Source organism: Gouania willdenowi, chromosome 13 (assembly GCF_900634775.1).
Source record: "Gouania willdenowi chromosome 13, fGouWil2.1, whole genome shotgun sequence".
Classification (NCBI taxonomy): Eukaryota; Metazoa; Chordata; class Actinopteri; order Blenniiformes; family Gobiesocidae; genus Gouania; species Gouania willdenowi.
In genome coordinates, this window is record NC_041056.1 from 21,755,064 (window position 1) to 21,772,064 (window position 17,001).

The 17,001-nt window shown below is 35.9% G+C and overlaps 1 protein-coding gene across 1 annotated transcript in view; it reads right to left on the reverse strand.

The window, feature by feature from the left end:
* The window catches only part of mmp28 (matrix metallopeptidase 28), a 41,166-nt gene extending 25,050 nt beyond the window's left edge, over nt 1–16,116 (reverse strand). The window contains exons 1-3 of the mRNA XM_028465771.1: nt 15,859–16,116; nt 12,930–13,006; nt 11,797–11,984 (exon numbers count right to left, since the gene is read on the reverse strand). Of these exons, the coding sequence (XP_028321572.1) occupies nt 11,797–11,984; nt 12,930–13,006; nt 15,859–15,921 (328 nt within the window). The 5' untranslated portion in view covers nt 15,922–16,116. The remainder of the gene's footprint in view (nt 1–11,796; nt 11,985–12,929; nt 13,007–15,858) is intronic.
* Nucleotides 16,117–17,001: the final 885 nt, after the last annotated feature.

The window sequence follows — 17,001 nt, forward strand, 5'->3', positions numbered from 1 at the left end:
TCAGACCCTAAAAACTACTGCAAATATAATGCACATACTTAAAAATGGCTAAATAAGCAGTAAGGCACAAAAAATGACAAAAACTAAAATCACAAAAAAAAAAAAGTAAGGCTATAGCAAGGCATTTTTTTCAAAAAAAATCCAAAAAAAAAAATTGAGTTAGGACCATCATCAGACCCTAAAAACTACTGCAAATATAATGCACATACTTAAAAAGGGCTAAATAAGCAGTAAGGCACAAAAAATGACAAAAAACAAAAATCACCAAAAAAAAAAAGTAAGGCTATAGCAAGGCATTTTTTTCAAAAAAAATCCAAAAAAAAAATTGAGTTAGGACCATCATCAGACCCTAAAAACTACTGCAAATATAATGCACATACTTAAAAAGGGCTAAATAAGCAGTAAGGCACAAAAAATGACAAAAAACAAAAATCACCAAAAAAAAAAAGTAAGGCTATAGCAAGGCATTTTTTTCAAAAAAAATCCAAAAAAAAAAATTGAGTTAGGACCATCATCAGACCCTAAAAACTACTGCAAATATAATGCACATACTTAAAAAGGGCTAAATAAGCAGTAAGGCACAAAAAATGACAAAAAACAAAAATCACCAAAAAAAAAAAGTAAGGCTATAGCAAGGCATTTTTTTCAAAAAAAATCCAAAAAAAAAAATTGAGTTAGGACCATCATCAGACCCTAAAAACTACTGCAAATATAATGCACATACTTAAAAAGGGCTAAATAAGCAGTAAGGCACAAAAAATGACAAAAAACAAAAATCACCAAAAAAAAAAAGTAAGGCTATAGCAAGGCATTTTTTTCAAAAAAAATAAAAAAAAAAAAATTGAGTTAGGACCATCATCAGACCCTAAAAACTACTGCAAATATAATGCACTTGCTTAAAAAGGGCTAAAAAGCAGTAAGGGACAAAAAATGACAAAAAACAAAAATCACCCAAAATAAAAAGTAAGGCTATAGCAAGGCATTTTTTTCAAAAAAAATCCAAAAAAAAAAATTGAGTTAGGACCATCATCAGACCCTAAAAACTACTGCAAATATAATGCACTTGCTTAAAAAGGGCTAAAAAGCAGTAAGGGACAAAAAATGACAAAAAACAAAAATCACCCAAAAAAAAAAGTAAGGCTATAGCAAGGCATTTTTTTCAAAAAAAATCAAAAAAAAAAAATTGAGTTAGGACCATCATCAGACCCTAAAAACTACTGCAAATATAATGCACATACTTAAAAAGGGCTAAAAAAGCAGTAAGGGACAAAAAATGACAAAAAACAAAAATCACCAAAAAAAAAAAGTAAGGCTATAGCAAGGCATTTTTTTCAAAAAAAATCCAAAAAAAAAAAACTGAGTTAGGACCATCATCAGACCCTAAAAACTACTGCAAATATAATGCACGTACTTAAAAAGGGCTAAAAAAGCAGTATTGGACAAAAAATGACAAAAAACAAAAATCACCCAAAATAAAAAGTAAGGCTATAGCAAGGCATTTTTTTTCAAAAAAAATTGAGTTAGGACCATCATCAGACCCTGAAAACTACTGCAAATATAATGCACATACTTAACCCTAAGACGCTATTTTTTTTATTTTTCATTATTAGAAAAAGGCAACTCAAATGTACTTGTTGAATTTCTTTTGTATGTATTATTGGAAATGGTAACAAATATTATTCATGTTGGGCATATAAGCATTCTTGCTTCTACCTGTTTCATTCATATACTGCTCAATAATAAAACCTTTTTTTACACTAAAAACCTCACAACTTCACAAGTGCTCTTAAAATTGCAGTTATGCTTCAAGGTGAAAATAATTTTGATGTTTACTTGATATTATTAATTTCCACTCATATACTGTGTTTACCACTCTGCATAGACGTTTCCGTACAACAGTCTAAGCCACAGCTGAACCTAATGATTAGTTGTTCACCATGTTCGCTGGCAGCTGCGTAAACATACACACACAGAGTACACGTTCAACCAAACATTTTGCTTAAACACGCGTCTGTGGTTTCCCAGTTTGATCATAATTACACATCCCTCACCCTTGTCCCGAACTGGTGGAACAAGAAGTTAAATCAGTCACTATTTAAGAAAGAAAACTTACATTTGTTTGAGTGTATGCAAAGAAATGCAAGATTTTCACAATGTGGAAACTAAATCAACGTTAGAAAAACGTACACGCAGCACACGCAGCACACGCCTCACACAGAGCCGACAAACTGCGACAGGAAACGGTCATTAGACGATATAAACCTTTAAGCTGAGGCAGCTGTGGATGCTGGGTGATCTTTGACTGTGTGAGACCAAAGTCAACCCAGACATTTAAACACAACTTTAAATAACGCAGTCAAACCATCTTTAATTGTTTTAATATTCATATTCTTAATTTATCAACTGCTCCAGTTTTTAAAGACACTTTTCAAACATTTTGTAACTTATGGATTTTATGTAAAATGAGGCGAATCATTAACAATCATTGTACTTCTGTCCTTTAAGTAAACAAATATTTGGCTTTTCGAATCAAAAACCATTCAAAAATGTGTTTTTTTTTTTTTTTTTTTTCTTAATTGTTTAATGATAGCAAGACAGCATTGGGCTAAAATAAGTTGTAGGAAAACTTTTGAAGTTTCAGATAATAAATAAATAAATAAATAATTACTTACATATACAATACAACTGAGTCCCATTTTAGACCTATTCCTGTGAGCTTGGTATGCATAAGCACAAGTCTGATGTTTAGGTCATTGCACCAAAAAAAAAAAAAAAAAAATGCAAGAAAGCACCTTATTTGCTTTGAATCACAAAAAAAACAAAACAATATTGAACAATAGTTGTGTTCTAGTTCAGAGGTTCTTACTAAACTACCCTGTGCAAGCTGCGGCCCAAAGCAGGAAAACTTTCAATTTCAGCAATTTCAATTTTTTGGGGGAAAAAAAAGGAAGTGCCAACTTGGACCAGAGACGTGGGATTGATACACTATCTCTCAAATATCTATAATCCCTTCATCGCTTCACTCCCCAGACACTCAACAACAATCTCCCTAAATCAACTGATACCAACTAACTGTCAAATATGCTGGTTAAGCACACAATAGGCTAATAAACACAGTATTAATCAGCTCAGTTTCAGTCATCTCATCAATGCAATAATCTAATTAGAATACAAGAGCAGTAACACTCGTCTTATTACTTATTTCAGAGGTATTTATTTTTGTATGAATAGAAATGTTAAAGAAATCTATGGAAGTTCTGCACACAAGCCAACATAGAAGGTTTAAACCCGTTTCTGTTGAAACTTTACTGTGTTAATGCCATTTGCGATTAAAGCTGCTATCCGGAGTTTCTGAGAAACGTCTCGATGTCCCGCCCGAAACAGTTTCTCTTCCTCCCACTGCCTCACCCAATCTACCAGAAGCCACGCCTCTACTTTTCTGCACGGACATCGCGGAACATAACAAGGTTGCATTGATATATGTCTATGGCTCAGGTAAGAGCAAAAATCATATTTACCTGTTTGCTGTTGTGACGCACGGCCTTGTTTCCGTGCACAGTTCCGCATTGACTTTGATTGACAGTCTCAAAAACAGGAAGTCGCAGCCTATTGGCTGAGTGTACTTGGCGATAGTTTCCATTTGTATAGTATAGGGGTCTATAGGACGAAGGAGGGACTTATATACATGAATGTATATGAATGACCACCAGCAGTAGACCATAGTAAAAGACTAGTTAGGTATTTTCTCATATTTCAAAAGAATGATACATTAACATAGATTTCTCAGAAACTCCAAATATCAGTTTTAACGTAGCATGTGGTAAATACCGTGAATTGCTGTCAGACCTGAACAACACCCTAGAGACAAGCGTTTCTAGATATCTGGTGCCATTATGAGATGGGTTTGGTATCAGTGTGTGTTTCACTATGAATAAACAGAGGTTGCTCTTTGGCAGCAGCTAAAGCGTTCCATCAGCTCAGTCCTTGCTGAGCATTATTTTGTGCACCTTGGGACCTCAAATCTCAAAATTAAGCATAATTGTTAATGCTCCAACATTGCAGATTTGCTTGTAGAACACAACACTGGCGGCTGTTTGGCTTTAAAATATTTCCCCACCCTTAATCTGTTTTCCATTCCCACATGAGAGCTACACATTCATCTTATTGCCCAATATCACATGTATTAGGGCGTACTCGGGAGCGCCGTCGCTCCGTCCCAGACCGCTGCAGGGTAGACGTTCCCCCGAGGACGGCAGAGCAGCCAGGAAGTTCCATGACTTCCCTTATGGAAGCAATTAACATGATAATCCTCTATATCAGTGGTGTGGGGTGGGTGGGTTATCACGGATTTAGGAAGCGACTCAGATCATCTGATAGCTAAAGTTATCGTTTGCCAACCTTGACAGGGATTGTGCTTGTTTGGACCACTGAAAAGGCTAAATGACACACACGTGTTAGCCTGTAGAGCTAACAGGTGGAGGGAAACGCTCCAAGTCCAAGGTCAGATTAGCGGACCTCTTGTCTGGAAAAAAAAACATTTAGACAAAATAAAATACTGTACTATAATTATATGCCCTTATATCCAATAGCTTCACTCAATCTAAATCTAACAACAACACAAGCATGTACGTAATCAGATATACAGTAACAACTGGGACAGTCAGATTATCACAAAAGACAGTTTGTACAAAAAAACTAATGAATTAACTAATAAAAGTCTGCATTCTCTCTTTTAAATACTAAACTTAATACACACTAAACAACTTGTACACATATACCAACTAAATCAAATAGCAGACAAATAAGACCCCTCAATGATAAATGATAAAATCATTAATCGTGTACATATTTTTATTGCTAAATCAGCGGTATCTGTGGTCTTTAATTAACTACTAAGTTATCGTTTAATTCCTAAATCTAAAACATCTTCTAACTAAAGATATAAACTTTTGAATTTCTGCCTGACCCAAAAAATGTGTATATGTCTTCATCTCCTGATGAGCTCATGTTTTTGATTCTGACAAAAATGTCTTACTTAATTTTTGGTTTTCACATTTTTGTCATTTTTCTTGCCGAACTGCATTTTCAGCCCAGTATAAGTGTGCTCATCATATTTGAACTAGTTTTTAGGGTCCTATGATAACTTTATCTCAGAAAAAAAAAATCTAAATTTTTTCCATTTTCATGCCTTACTAGAGCCTTACCTCCAAAAATGAGGTGTTTTCACATTTTTGTCATTTTTCATGCCAAACTGCATTTGCAGCCCAGTTTAAGTGTGCTCATCATATTTGAACTAGTTTTTAGGGTCCTATGATAACTTTATCTCAGAAAAAAAAAATCTAATTTTTTTTCTATTTTTATGCCTTACTATAGCCTTATTTCCAAAATGTGGGTGTTTTCACATTTTTGTCATTTTTCATGCCTAACTGCATTTTCAGAACAGTTTAAGTGTGCTCATCATATTTAACCTAGTTTTTAGGGTCCTATTAAAGCCGTATCTCAGAATTTATTTTCTTTGAACTTTTTTCAATTTTTATGCATTACTGCAGTTTAAGCCCAGGGAGGGCTGAAACTGCAGTAATGCAGTTTATGCAAAAAAATTGGAAACTCCAAAAAATGGTTGTAAGGTTATAGTAAGGCATAAAAAATGGCGAAAAAATTTAAAACACCAAAAAATGAAGGTAAGGCTATAGAAATTATTTTGCTCTTTTTTATGCCTTACAACAGCTTTACCGCCAATTTTTGTTGGCTCTTTTGATGATGTGGGTGTGTGCTTTGGGTCATTGTTGTGTTGAAAGATAAAGTTCCTCTTCGTCTTCAGCTTTCTAAAAAAATCCCAAATGTTTTGTGCCAACACTGCCTGGTATTTGGAACTGTTTATAATTCCCTCCACCCTGACTCAGGGTGGAGGGGTGTGTAGAATTTTTATATCCACGTGTGTGTGTATATATATATATATTTTTTTTTTTTTTTCAGTATGTCACTTTTCTTCTCGTTAATTATGGTTTGATTTGAAATAAAATCACAAATAAATAAAATAAAAACAGATACATTTTCAATAATTGAATAAAGAAATATTAAAAACAAAGACCCTGCAAAATGACCACAATAAATAAAATAAAATAAATATTTATAAATTGCAAAATGGCCACTCGTTTAGTTTAAACATGTTCTACAAATGAATATAAGAAATAAAATACAAATGAGAAGACCCTGAAGCTTCTTGCTGATAAGCAGCCACAGTACTTACCGTATTTAAATACCTTAGTCTCAGTTTATTTCTGACTGGCAGCAATGTTGTGAATTAGAAAATAACTTCATTAAATGCTGCTCTTCTTTTAAATGTATACTTTTTATGTTTTGTTTTAATACATTTAAAATCAAAACATTCACACCCTTGAATAAATGTGAACGAAAAGAAATGCGACTTCAAGATTTCAATAACACTTCATTTATTTGACGATATACATTCAAATGGAAAATAAAAATATTCATACATATATCTGAGGAGACAACAAGGAAAAATTTATGAAACACATCTGTTTTAAACTGGGCAGCTGTAAACGCCAGATGTTCTACTATGCTCTGCTAAAAAAAAAAAAGAACCAACAAATACACACACAAAGAATGCTATGGGAATGCTGTCGTACACGCACGCACGCATGCACGCACACACACACAGTGATCAACCATAACATTATGGCCACTGACTGTCAAAATGAAATATATTTGTAAAAGGATTCAGCAGTAATCCACTTCAGTAGGATAATGTAATCAGTATAGGACGCTTCACTCACCAGTTTGATTAAAAAAGACCAAACCGTGAACATTAAAATAACTTTAAATGGTAACTAATCCCCCAAAACCAGTTTTTTCCTGCTGAAAACAAAATGTGTTGGAGTATGAAGTAGTTTTGTTGATTGACATAAGAATTGTGAAGAGTTCAAAGTATTACAATTTTTTAAAAAGTTGAGTGACTGCGCTCTATGGGTTAAAACCCAAACATTACAATTTATTTAGTGACGTTTTGGTTGCTTCTTAAGTCAAGAACCACCACTGTTGGCGCCGCCCCTTTTGTATCATAACACAAGAAGACATGAGAAGCCGTGTGTAAATCCAACTCATATTTTCTTGGCCAGTTACCCCAATCTCAAAACAAGCCCAGAAAGTTTGAAGTATCATGAGGCCAAGCTTTAACGCTCTGCACTCAAAAATCTACAAGGATTTAAAGGTGCAGTCTGCAACTCTTATAAAAGTGACTTTTTGTCATATTTACTAAAGCTGTCACTATGTAAGGACAGTTTTACATCAAACTAGTAGTTTGTGCTCCTACAGCCTTTGGCAGATTGCCAGAATGCACCGCGACCAAGCAAAAAGAGCCAATTAGAGCCAGGATTGTGTTTGATGGACTGTCTGACAGCTGTTGCACGCAGTCCCCGCCCCCTTCTCGGGGCTGAAGCGCTGACTTTTTTACAGTGTGTGGTCTGGAGGAGTAGAAGATGGAATTGGTGACTTCTCTGCTTGAAAGGTAATTACTGCTGCTTGATTTACATTCTGTTTGATTTGTAATTGTTACACTAGAACTCTGTAGTGCATGTGTTGTTCATGTGCGCGAAGCAGCCTCTGTGTGGGTTCTGTATGCGACACTGAGTTGTTGCTGCTGCTGCTGAGGTGTGTGCACATAGAGAGAGAAGTGCTGCAGTAATATGCTTTTAACAGAGCATGTTATATTTGTGATGTTGCTGTCGGACTAATGTTAGCTTGTTAGCGCCTCTGAGGGAGGGACTTTGAAATGTTTGGAGGCAGGGCAAGTGAGCAGCGGGGAGGGAGGGGGAGAGAGGGATGGGAAAGTTGCGGACTGCACCTTTAAGTTATTAGCAATACTTTATATTCTATTTTTGCTTATATCAGGAAAAATGCTCTGGAAACCAAGTTTACTCCTTTGCAGATGAGACACAGATTATCACCATTTATCGATGAAAAGGAATAAAACTCATCAGCTACAACAACAAATTGAAAATCGAAAGAACGAATGATACACGGATTTCCCATGGTCCGTTTTTTTCATTTCCTTTTTTTCGATTTGAACGTAAAATCAAAAGTACGAAAAACAAACCGTATCAGATTTTTAAACAAATACTGAAACAACAAACCGTTTTTGTTTCTTAATTGAAAATGGAAAGAATGAATGATACATGGAGAAGTCATGGAGAAGTCTCCTTCTTCATCAGGATAAAAAACAAACATTTGATTTTTCTCACAAAACAATTTAAAATTGAATAATTTGTTGTCTGCAGGTGGCGTTTAAGACAAGTTGTTTGGGCTGCCTGAGATGATCCTGAATCCATGTCCATGTCTATACTCCTGTGATGGTCATTTCTCAGCACACCATTCTGCGTACTGACTCATTAGCTGCACTGTTATCTTGTCATTTGGGGCTATTCATCAATTAGCATGCTTTAACATCACCATGAGTCTGTCTGCACCACAGGGCTATGAAGGTGAGCTGCTGGGTTCTTATACTTAAAGCCCAGTTACTCCTGCATCCTGTTCAAGTCTCTCTCTCTTAAATTTCCTTTAACCCGGACATAGGCAACTGGCGGCGCGGGGGACACACGTGGCCCTCAGTTTAATTTTGTCCGGCTCACAAAACAAATCGCCAAAAATGTAATTTCAAGAAGTTGGAAGGAATATAAATAACTCCCTAAACACACAAATCGACAGCAAAATGCACAAAGCACACAAAAAATTTCAAAAAATACACAAAATGACAACAAAGACAGACACAATAACACAATCGATACAAACGTTATTTTATCCCACTGTCAGTGAAGCTCATAAATGAGCAGATTTCCCAGAATGGCCAGAAGTCAGACATTAATGTGTTGCACTGAGTACTTGAATGCACTTTATCTGTTTCTTGGCAATGTAATTGTATGTATATTAATTCATTTTATTGTTTTACTATGTGAATGATTGAATGCTTTATATGTGATAAATGAACTTTTAACAATAATTACTTAAACAGAAAAAATGACAACAAAAACACAAAAAACAAAAACACATCGCAGAATATCTCCAAAGACACAAAATGTCAACAAAATACCACAAAATGAGAGGAAAATACAGAAAGTGACCCCAAAAATGCACAAATTGACATCATGAATGCAGAAAAATACACAAAATTACAACAAGAACACAAAAAATAACAAAAAACAGCAAAACCACAGATCAGTCATTATTCTAATGCTGACATAAATGTTGATAATGTGGCCCTCGGATCAGATAAAAATCACATTTTGTGGCCCCTGCTGTGATAGAATTGCCCATCCCTGCTTTAACCCACAGTAGTTCAGACAGACGCTAAAAGGGAGTTTTTCCTTCTCTGCTGACACATTTCCTTGCCCACCTGGAACTATTCGATAAGCTTTAGTGTATAATAATGCTGGTCACAGAGAAATGTGTTCATGCCATTGAAAACACAAATAAGCAGCTTGTGGTTCTTATCTTGTAACAGGAATGTCTGCTCAGTAAATATCACTGGGAACAACTGGTAGATTCCACCACAACTCAAGGTCTGTTTTCAGTAGCTTTGAGTAAAGCTCTCCACCTTTGCTCAAAACAAAACAAAAAAAGACCTCACGCCACACATGTAGGTACAAACAAGTAGGTCGATGGTCGCCCTGGCCATTCTGACTCATGGCTGAGTTTGTGTCACCTGCAGCTTTTCTTCAGCAGCCAGTGTGAGCCATTAAGGAATAGCTCAGATGTAAAGCCACATCAGTAAGAAGCGTCGGCCAATAAAAGTGTTCTTCATGTAACTAATAACATTCATCAGTCATGTGAGTCATGTCTGAGCCCAAAGTAATGACAAAGAGCCGTTTACTTCCACAAAAACTGTACTACACCCACCCATTCAGCCAAGAACGTATCTGGTCATTAAAAATCGACGACAGAGTTTAGCAATGAAGTAAAAAAAAAACAATGTGATCCAGTCGGTTATGGACATGTTTACCAGAGGGAATGTGTCAGGTACCGACATGAAGAGACAGAAGCAAACATCAGCTAGAGCTGCATTCCCTCAACGTTAGCCAGCGTCCTCAGTGACGGGCAGGAATGCAGAGGCTGCAGGCGTGTGTGTGTGTGTGTGTACGTATGCGTGTGTGTGCATGAGGGATACCTTTTAAAAACATTTACATGCAAATACCACCAAACTAAAGAGAGACTGAAAATTACAGTTGGGTATGTATTGATTTTTGTAACACTATCTACTGCATATCATCACCCCCATCAGTGTAATCTGACTTTCTAGTGAGCAGAGAATAGAAAAAGTTCTAAAGTAATACACTGTGGGAGTCAGTAATTTAATAAAAACTTAAGTCCTAACATGCAACCACATCCAGAAAGCTCTAAATGTTTGTGTGATTGAAAATCTAAGTTACATTTTATTTGTGAAGTAAAAAAGTAGAACTGAATTGTCATTAAACACACTTTAATGAATGAATCCTAACTGAGAATCGCAGCACTGGAGTGGTAGAAAACAAGCTGCAGTTGTTTGGGTAAGCTCTAGCGTTTCCCACATTCTAACCATCCAGAGGTGAGGGGAGGTGTGGTGAGGAATTTTCCTCCGCACAGAGAGAAGTAGCATGTGCACTCTAATACATTAACTACTACTACGATGGATGTTTGGATGTCTTCATCATCCCTAACACTTAAATTTACTGTCTGCACCATTAAAACACTTCCCCTGCTTTAAATGAAAGCCTGAATTCAGCACTTGGATTTATGACAATAAACTCTTCTCACTATCACATCAGTATTTTCCTTATACCATCTGTACTGACAGGAAAGGGGGAGTAACCTTTAAATATTGATATTTTAGAAGATGCTAAAAAAAATGTATTTTATCAACTACATTTAACTTCGATTTTGAAAATTCCCTGTCAATTCTAATGGGAATTTCCTACTTTGAAAATTCCCAGAATTTTGCAACCCAAGTTGAAATGTTATGTTTTTTTTAAAAAAATGTATTACTTTGAATGGCTGCTGATATTTATGTTTTATCCATTTTCTGACCTGCTTGTTCCTATTTTCAGGGTTGCGGGGGTCTGCTGGTCCCTATCTCCAGCTGTCATTGGGCGTTAGGTGGGGGTACACCCTGGACAGGTCACCAATCCATCGCGGGGCAACACACAGGCAGTTATTCAAAATCATACACAACTTCTGGTTAATTCCAATAAATAATTCCCATAAAAAGTTTTTATTTTTGAATATTCCCAAAATTCTAGTGTTTGAGTTTAGCGATGTCGCGATACAACTTTTTCACTTCCGATACGATACCGATATTGCAGCCTTGGGTGTTGGCCGATACCGATATTGATCCGATGTGATATCAGCACAAATCATACATACTTTTATTTCTTATTTTGTAGAGTGGAATGTTAGAAAATGTTTGATCAAGTGATGTCACTCAAACAGAGAACAATAGTCAGCAACAGTAGGTATGAGAAAAACTGACACATTTATTATTAACCTATTGGTTACATACATTTTACCTTCAACATAATATCTACAGTATTCTACAATTGAATAAATATAATATAAACTATATTGGAGATTTTAGATGCAGTCCGATAGAATCAGATATTTGTTTTCTGGCTGATATCAATATCAATATCAGATCGGGACACCCCTACTTGAGTTCCTGTGGACATTTTCCACCCCTTTTCAAGCCTAGTAAGGAAACGATGCTTGTTATATTTTTCAGTGATCATCATCTAATTTCATGGATGGTACCTTGTGTAAAGGAGCGCTTGCTGCGATGTTGCGGTCGATTCTTCCCTGTAAAGATGACGTGCACCCTCTGAGCCCAAAGCTGCTGGCTGCCTTCGTCTGACACGCCACAGCGAGGCTCGGCCATCTGCAGTAAGGTGTCCTCATCCAGCTGACCAGTGACAGGCAGACGGGACAGCCACTGGAAGTCCCTGGAAACAAAAGAGAAATTCTCATCATCATCATCATCATCTTCAGCTGCTGCTCTCAGAATGCTAAAAAGATGGAAGACTCCCTTTGTGGTGCATGCATTCATGCTCATTAATCTTCATTTGTTACAGTCAGAAAACGACCTGCAGCATACGGTTCCTGACATTCCTGACAGTTCAGAGAAGGTTCAGGAGAGGCTTCAGTGTAGAGGTAAAGGTGTGTTTTACTGCCCTGCACTGACGTTCTGCCCTGAGGCCTGACCTTCCTCATCATGAACACCCTCAACACACCCAAGCAAATATCAGCCAAAAAAAAACCTTAACTTCAATCTAAAAGCCTTCTAAAGCAGTGGTTCTCAAACTTTAAGTACCCCCTTTCTCTTATTTTTGAATCCAAGTCCCCCCTTTGTCTGACTACAACATTTTGCTAAGAAAACTATTTAAAAACAACTATAGAACATAATGATGGAATGAACACATATTTTAAAGAATCTCATTTTGTAAATAAGTGGAAAGAAACAACAATAATTTTTCTAGAATTAGCTTTTGATCATCGTTGATCAATACTTTTTTTAACTGCATTTTAGTTGAATTAGATTTATATTTCACAAAGTGAAAGTATAGAGCTTTACATATAGCTTTTTAAGATTGTGTGTTAAAAAGAATAAAAAATAAAAAAAAATCTATATCTTTTCTGATGACCACACATGGGGTCCCGACCCCAAGGTTGAAAAACACTGATTTAGTGGCTCCTGAATAGATTTATTTCTATAGTTTTTATTATTTCCAGTCATTTCATCCCTGTGGGACCAAGACTGACACTTTATTTGTTCATTTTCCACACTCTCTCTCTCAAGTACCCCCTGCAGTGCCATTACGTACCCATAGGGGTACACGTACCCCCATTTGAGAAACACTGTTCTAAAGCCTCTGCATGTTTGCACATACCGTACGGCCAACTGCACCTCGACTGCATTGTGAATGTGGTGATCCTGGTGAAGGTATCCATACTTCTCCAGAAAATCCTGCAAGATTGAACACAAATGTCATCTTTCCTACTTTCTTACTTTCAAGTGAACGCATCTAAACTCTTTATAGCCTCATACTGTTTAATTCTGTTGAAAACTGTTCATTTAAAAGTCCATTTCTAGTAGCTTTATACAAAATAAAAAAAACACTGCTCCATGAAAGTAAAAACATCAGAATCTCATAAAGTATGACAATAATTCACCACTAGCATTATATACCGTGTATAAGCTCTTGTGTATACATGCAGACCACCCATAAGATGACATGCACCCACTCCCCCCAAGGTACCATAAATTCATAGTTATTACATTGCAAAAAAAAAATTCATATTAACATAAAAGGAAAAGGAAAAATTCCCATCTTTAAATTCCTGTAAAGCTTTATTTGCTGAAATAACAGGAGCCTCGACAACAGATGTTATATCTTCAGTTAGGGACTGACTTGAGTTTAATATTAAGACCACTCCTTTGTGTGTGTGTGTGTGTTTGTGTGTATAGCACTTTGCATGTTCAGACAACAAGAGGGCACAGCTCTGATTACAGATGGGCTGACGCTGGGATGGAAATAGAAATGGAGATGACAGACGTGCTGTAGGGAATATAAGAACACGGAATTAAATATAAATGTTCCTTTGTCCCATTAGTGACACTGAGACTGTCAGAGCTCTCAATGTGGGAGTTCTACCGAAGACATCCAGCAACTGTGGATGCAAGACAACTAAAAAAATATAAATGGTTTTAACCATAAAAAGTGTCTTCAAAAGAGATTAATCAAACCAGGTGGAGGATACTAATATTTCAGTTTTTCTCATTATTAGCCAGGAGTCGAAAATGGAATGATTTGGATGGTTCTGAATGTTGTTGGAGGCAAGGTCTCCGTGGGTGCCATCATTTAATTTTTATTTCATTTGGGGAAACCTCTGTGAAACAATTTGAGGAAAAAGGCAGGATTTTCGGGGGGAAAAAAACTGAAAGTTCTCCCAACAATTTGCGATTAAAGAGGTCTGCGGTCATGAGATACGAGCATGGGAAAATTGTGAGCACTGCAAATATTGTGGGTTTCTTTTAATTTGATTATTTGTAGTTGTAGATATCTACAACTGAATTAGTTGGTAATCAACACAATGTGTCAGTTCATTTTACTTTCTCCTGTGGGACACATTAGATGCTCTAAATGGCCAGATTTGGCCCCTGGACCATGAGTTTGACCAATAACAAATTGTGATATTTCTTGATCAAATTAAAAAGCTTTGCACGTAATATGTGCGTGAAAAAAAAAAAAAAAGTAAACGTATCTTAAAGTTGTATTACGTTGGCATTAACACAAAAGCTGTCACTAGTAAGTGTGTAAGAAAAAATCGAATTGGCGATATATCGCAATATTTCACTGCGCGATTATTGTTTCGATCCAAAAAATGTCCAAATATATATATTTTTTCTAATGTTTTTTAACGTAAAACAACATTTCATTGCGCCATCATATGCTTAGTACATAAATACCCGGTCACTAGGTGTCAGTGAAGCACATCAGACCTCAAACTACATCACTACTCAATGTGTTTTAGCTGGAAGTTGATTTCACCTTCTATTCATAATACTTTTTTTAAAAATAATTTAAGAACTTACCGGGTTAGGATTTGTTGTAGAAGCAAACGTTAAACTTTTTTGAAAAACGGAATTTGACAGTTTGATAAATATATCACGGTTTTTGATTTTGGTTCTTGAATTACGGTGAGTTGCCATTTAATTGTTCTTGCAAGTTGAAAACAAATGAAATAAGTTGTGTTTCAAACCATTTTGAACATATAAAGGTGAAATTTGTAACTAATGTTGTCGCGAAATGTATTGTATTGTTTAGTATTTGAATATATCGTATCGTGACATGCAAATCGTGAATCGTATCAAATCGTTAGATTCATGGCAATACACACCCCTAGTCACTAGTGTAGTAAATACTGATGCAGCATGTTCAAAATGTGATGGGGTATGGGAATTTTTTATGTTACTTTTGACTAGATTTACAGCAATATTTGTGAAATTTGTGATATTTACTTTTCTTGCTAAAAAATTGTCAATGTTAAATCTAAATGATCCATTTAAAGATAAATGCTAAATTTTGAATCTAAATCTAAATGTAAAATATAATCACATTAGCTAAATATTTAGTTTTAAATATTTAGATTTAAATTTTACATTTAACATTTATGTTTAATATTTAAATCTAAAATTGGCTTATTTTTAAGAGAATTAAAAATCTGAATTAGCATTTCGATTCAACATTTACCATTTAGATTTAACATTTGTTTAAATGTAACATTTAGAGTTAACAATTATCATTTAGATTTAATATCTAACATTGAGATTTAACATTTAAATTTAAAATTGGCTTACTTTTACGAGAATTAAAAATCTGATTTAGCATTTTGATTCAACATTTACTATTTAGATTTAACATTTGCTTAAATGTAGCATTTAGAGTTAACAATTAGCATTTACATTTAATATTTAACATTTAGATTTAGATTTTTTACAAGAAAAATTTAAATCAGATTTAGCATTTAACATTTAGATTCATTATTTACCATTTAGATTTAACATTTATGTTTAAATGTAACATTTAGATTTCATGATTTAGATTTAACATTGGCATTATATATTTTTACTAGAAAAGTAAATATCACAAATATTTAAATCTGTCATAGTAGTAACATAAAAACAATTCATATACATTTCTTAAACGTGGTTTGTTGCTAAATGTTGCTGTTTATTTTAGCATGAGCAGCTTTACAGTCGGTTCCTCACACACTTTAACCAGCTAATGTCCTAATGCACACTGACCCATGCAGTACCTGAGGGTCCACAGGCGCCTGCGCTCCGACCAGTGCCGCCACAGCCAGAATCCAGACCCCCATGACCTGGTTCCTCCTGTCCCCTCCACAGCAGCTCTCAGCGGGATAAGCACTCAGTTCCCCCTCGACCCCCAGCAGCAGCAGCAGGTCCACACCTCATGGCTTCATAGAGAGCAGAGGAAACCTCCACCCGTGCCCTCCATCAGTGCAGTAGATACTGTGTCTTTCAGCTCCGCCCTCAGTGTAGTGTAGGCTCCACAGTAGCTCAGGACTCAACAAGCACCGACACCCAGCCTCCTGTAGCCGCCTGACCCAGCCCGGGCTACTGGAACAGCCTTAACACGCTCAGCAACACAGATGAACAAAAACCCCATGCCCTTTGTCAAGAATGAGTCATATTTATTCATGTTGTAGAGGCCAGCCTTCAATTCACCTCAGCATCTTTCTCACACTAATTAAAATTGGTGGTGTCCCGATCCGATATAGGATATCGGTCCAATATCAGCCAGAAAACAAAAATCTGATTTTATCGGACTGTATCTCAAATCAAATCACTGATATAAGCTCCACTCCAGCACTTCTATCCATAGGTGACTGTGGTTCACACTCCAACAAAGTAACCTACTGTTGCTGACTATTTTTCTGTTTGAGTAACATCTCTTGATCAAGCCTTTTCTAACATTCCACACGACAAAATAAATATGTACTGTAGGTATGATTCGTGCTGATATCGTATCAGTATCGGCCGATACGCAAGGCTGCAATATCGGAAGTGAAAAAGTGGTATTGGGACGTCCCTAATTAAAATGCATCACCTGACCGCTCATTTACCAATATACAGTATACTATAATACTCTTCAACATGACCACCCTTTAATGCAAGGGTCACCAACACAGGGTCCACGGGCACCAGCTAGCCGGCATGAACCATGTGAGGGGCTCTAGACACCAATGAGCTTCATGTAAAAACTGATTTACTTTTCAGGATGCAGTTAGTACATAAGGTAAATACTGCTGCACATGATAAGGACTTAATATTAAATTACCATCTTTAAATATTTATTTTCACTGAAACAAATGTCTATTAGTGTTGCAGATATGGTGTACAGGTTGTATGTCATAGTAATAAATACAAGTTTTTTT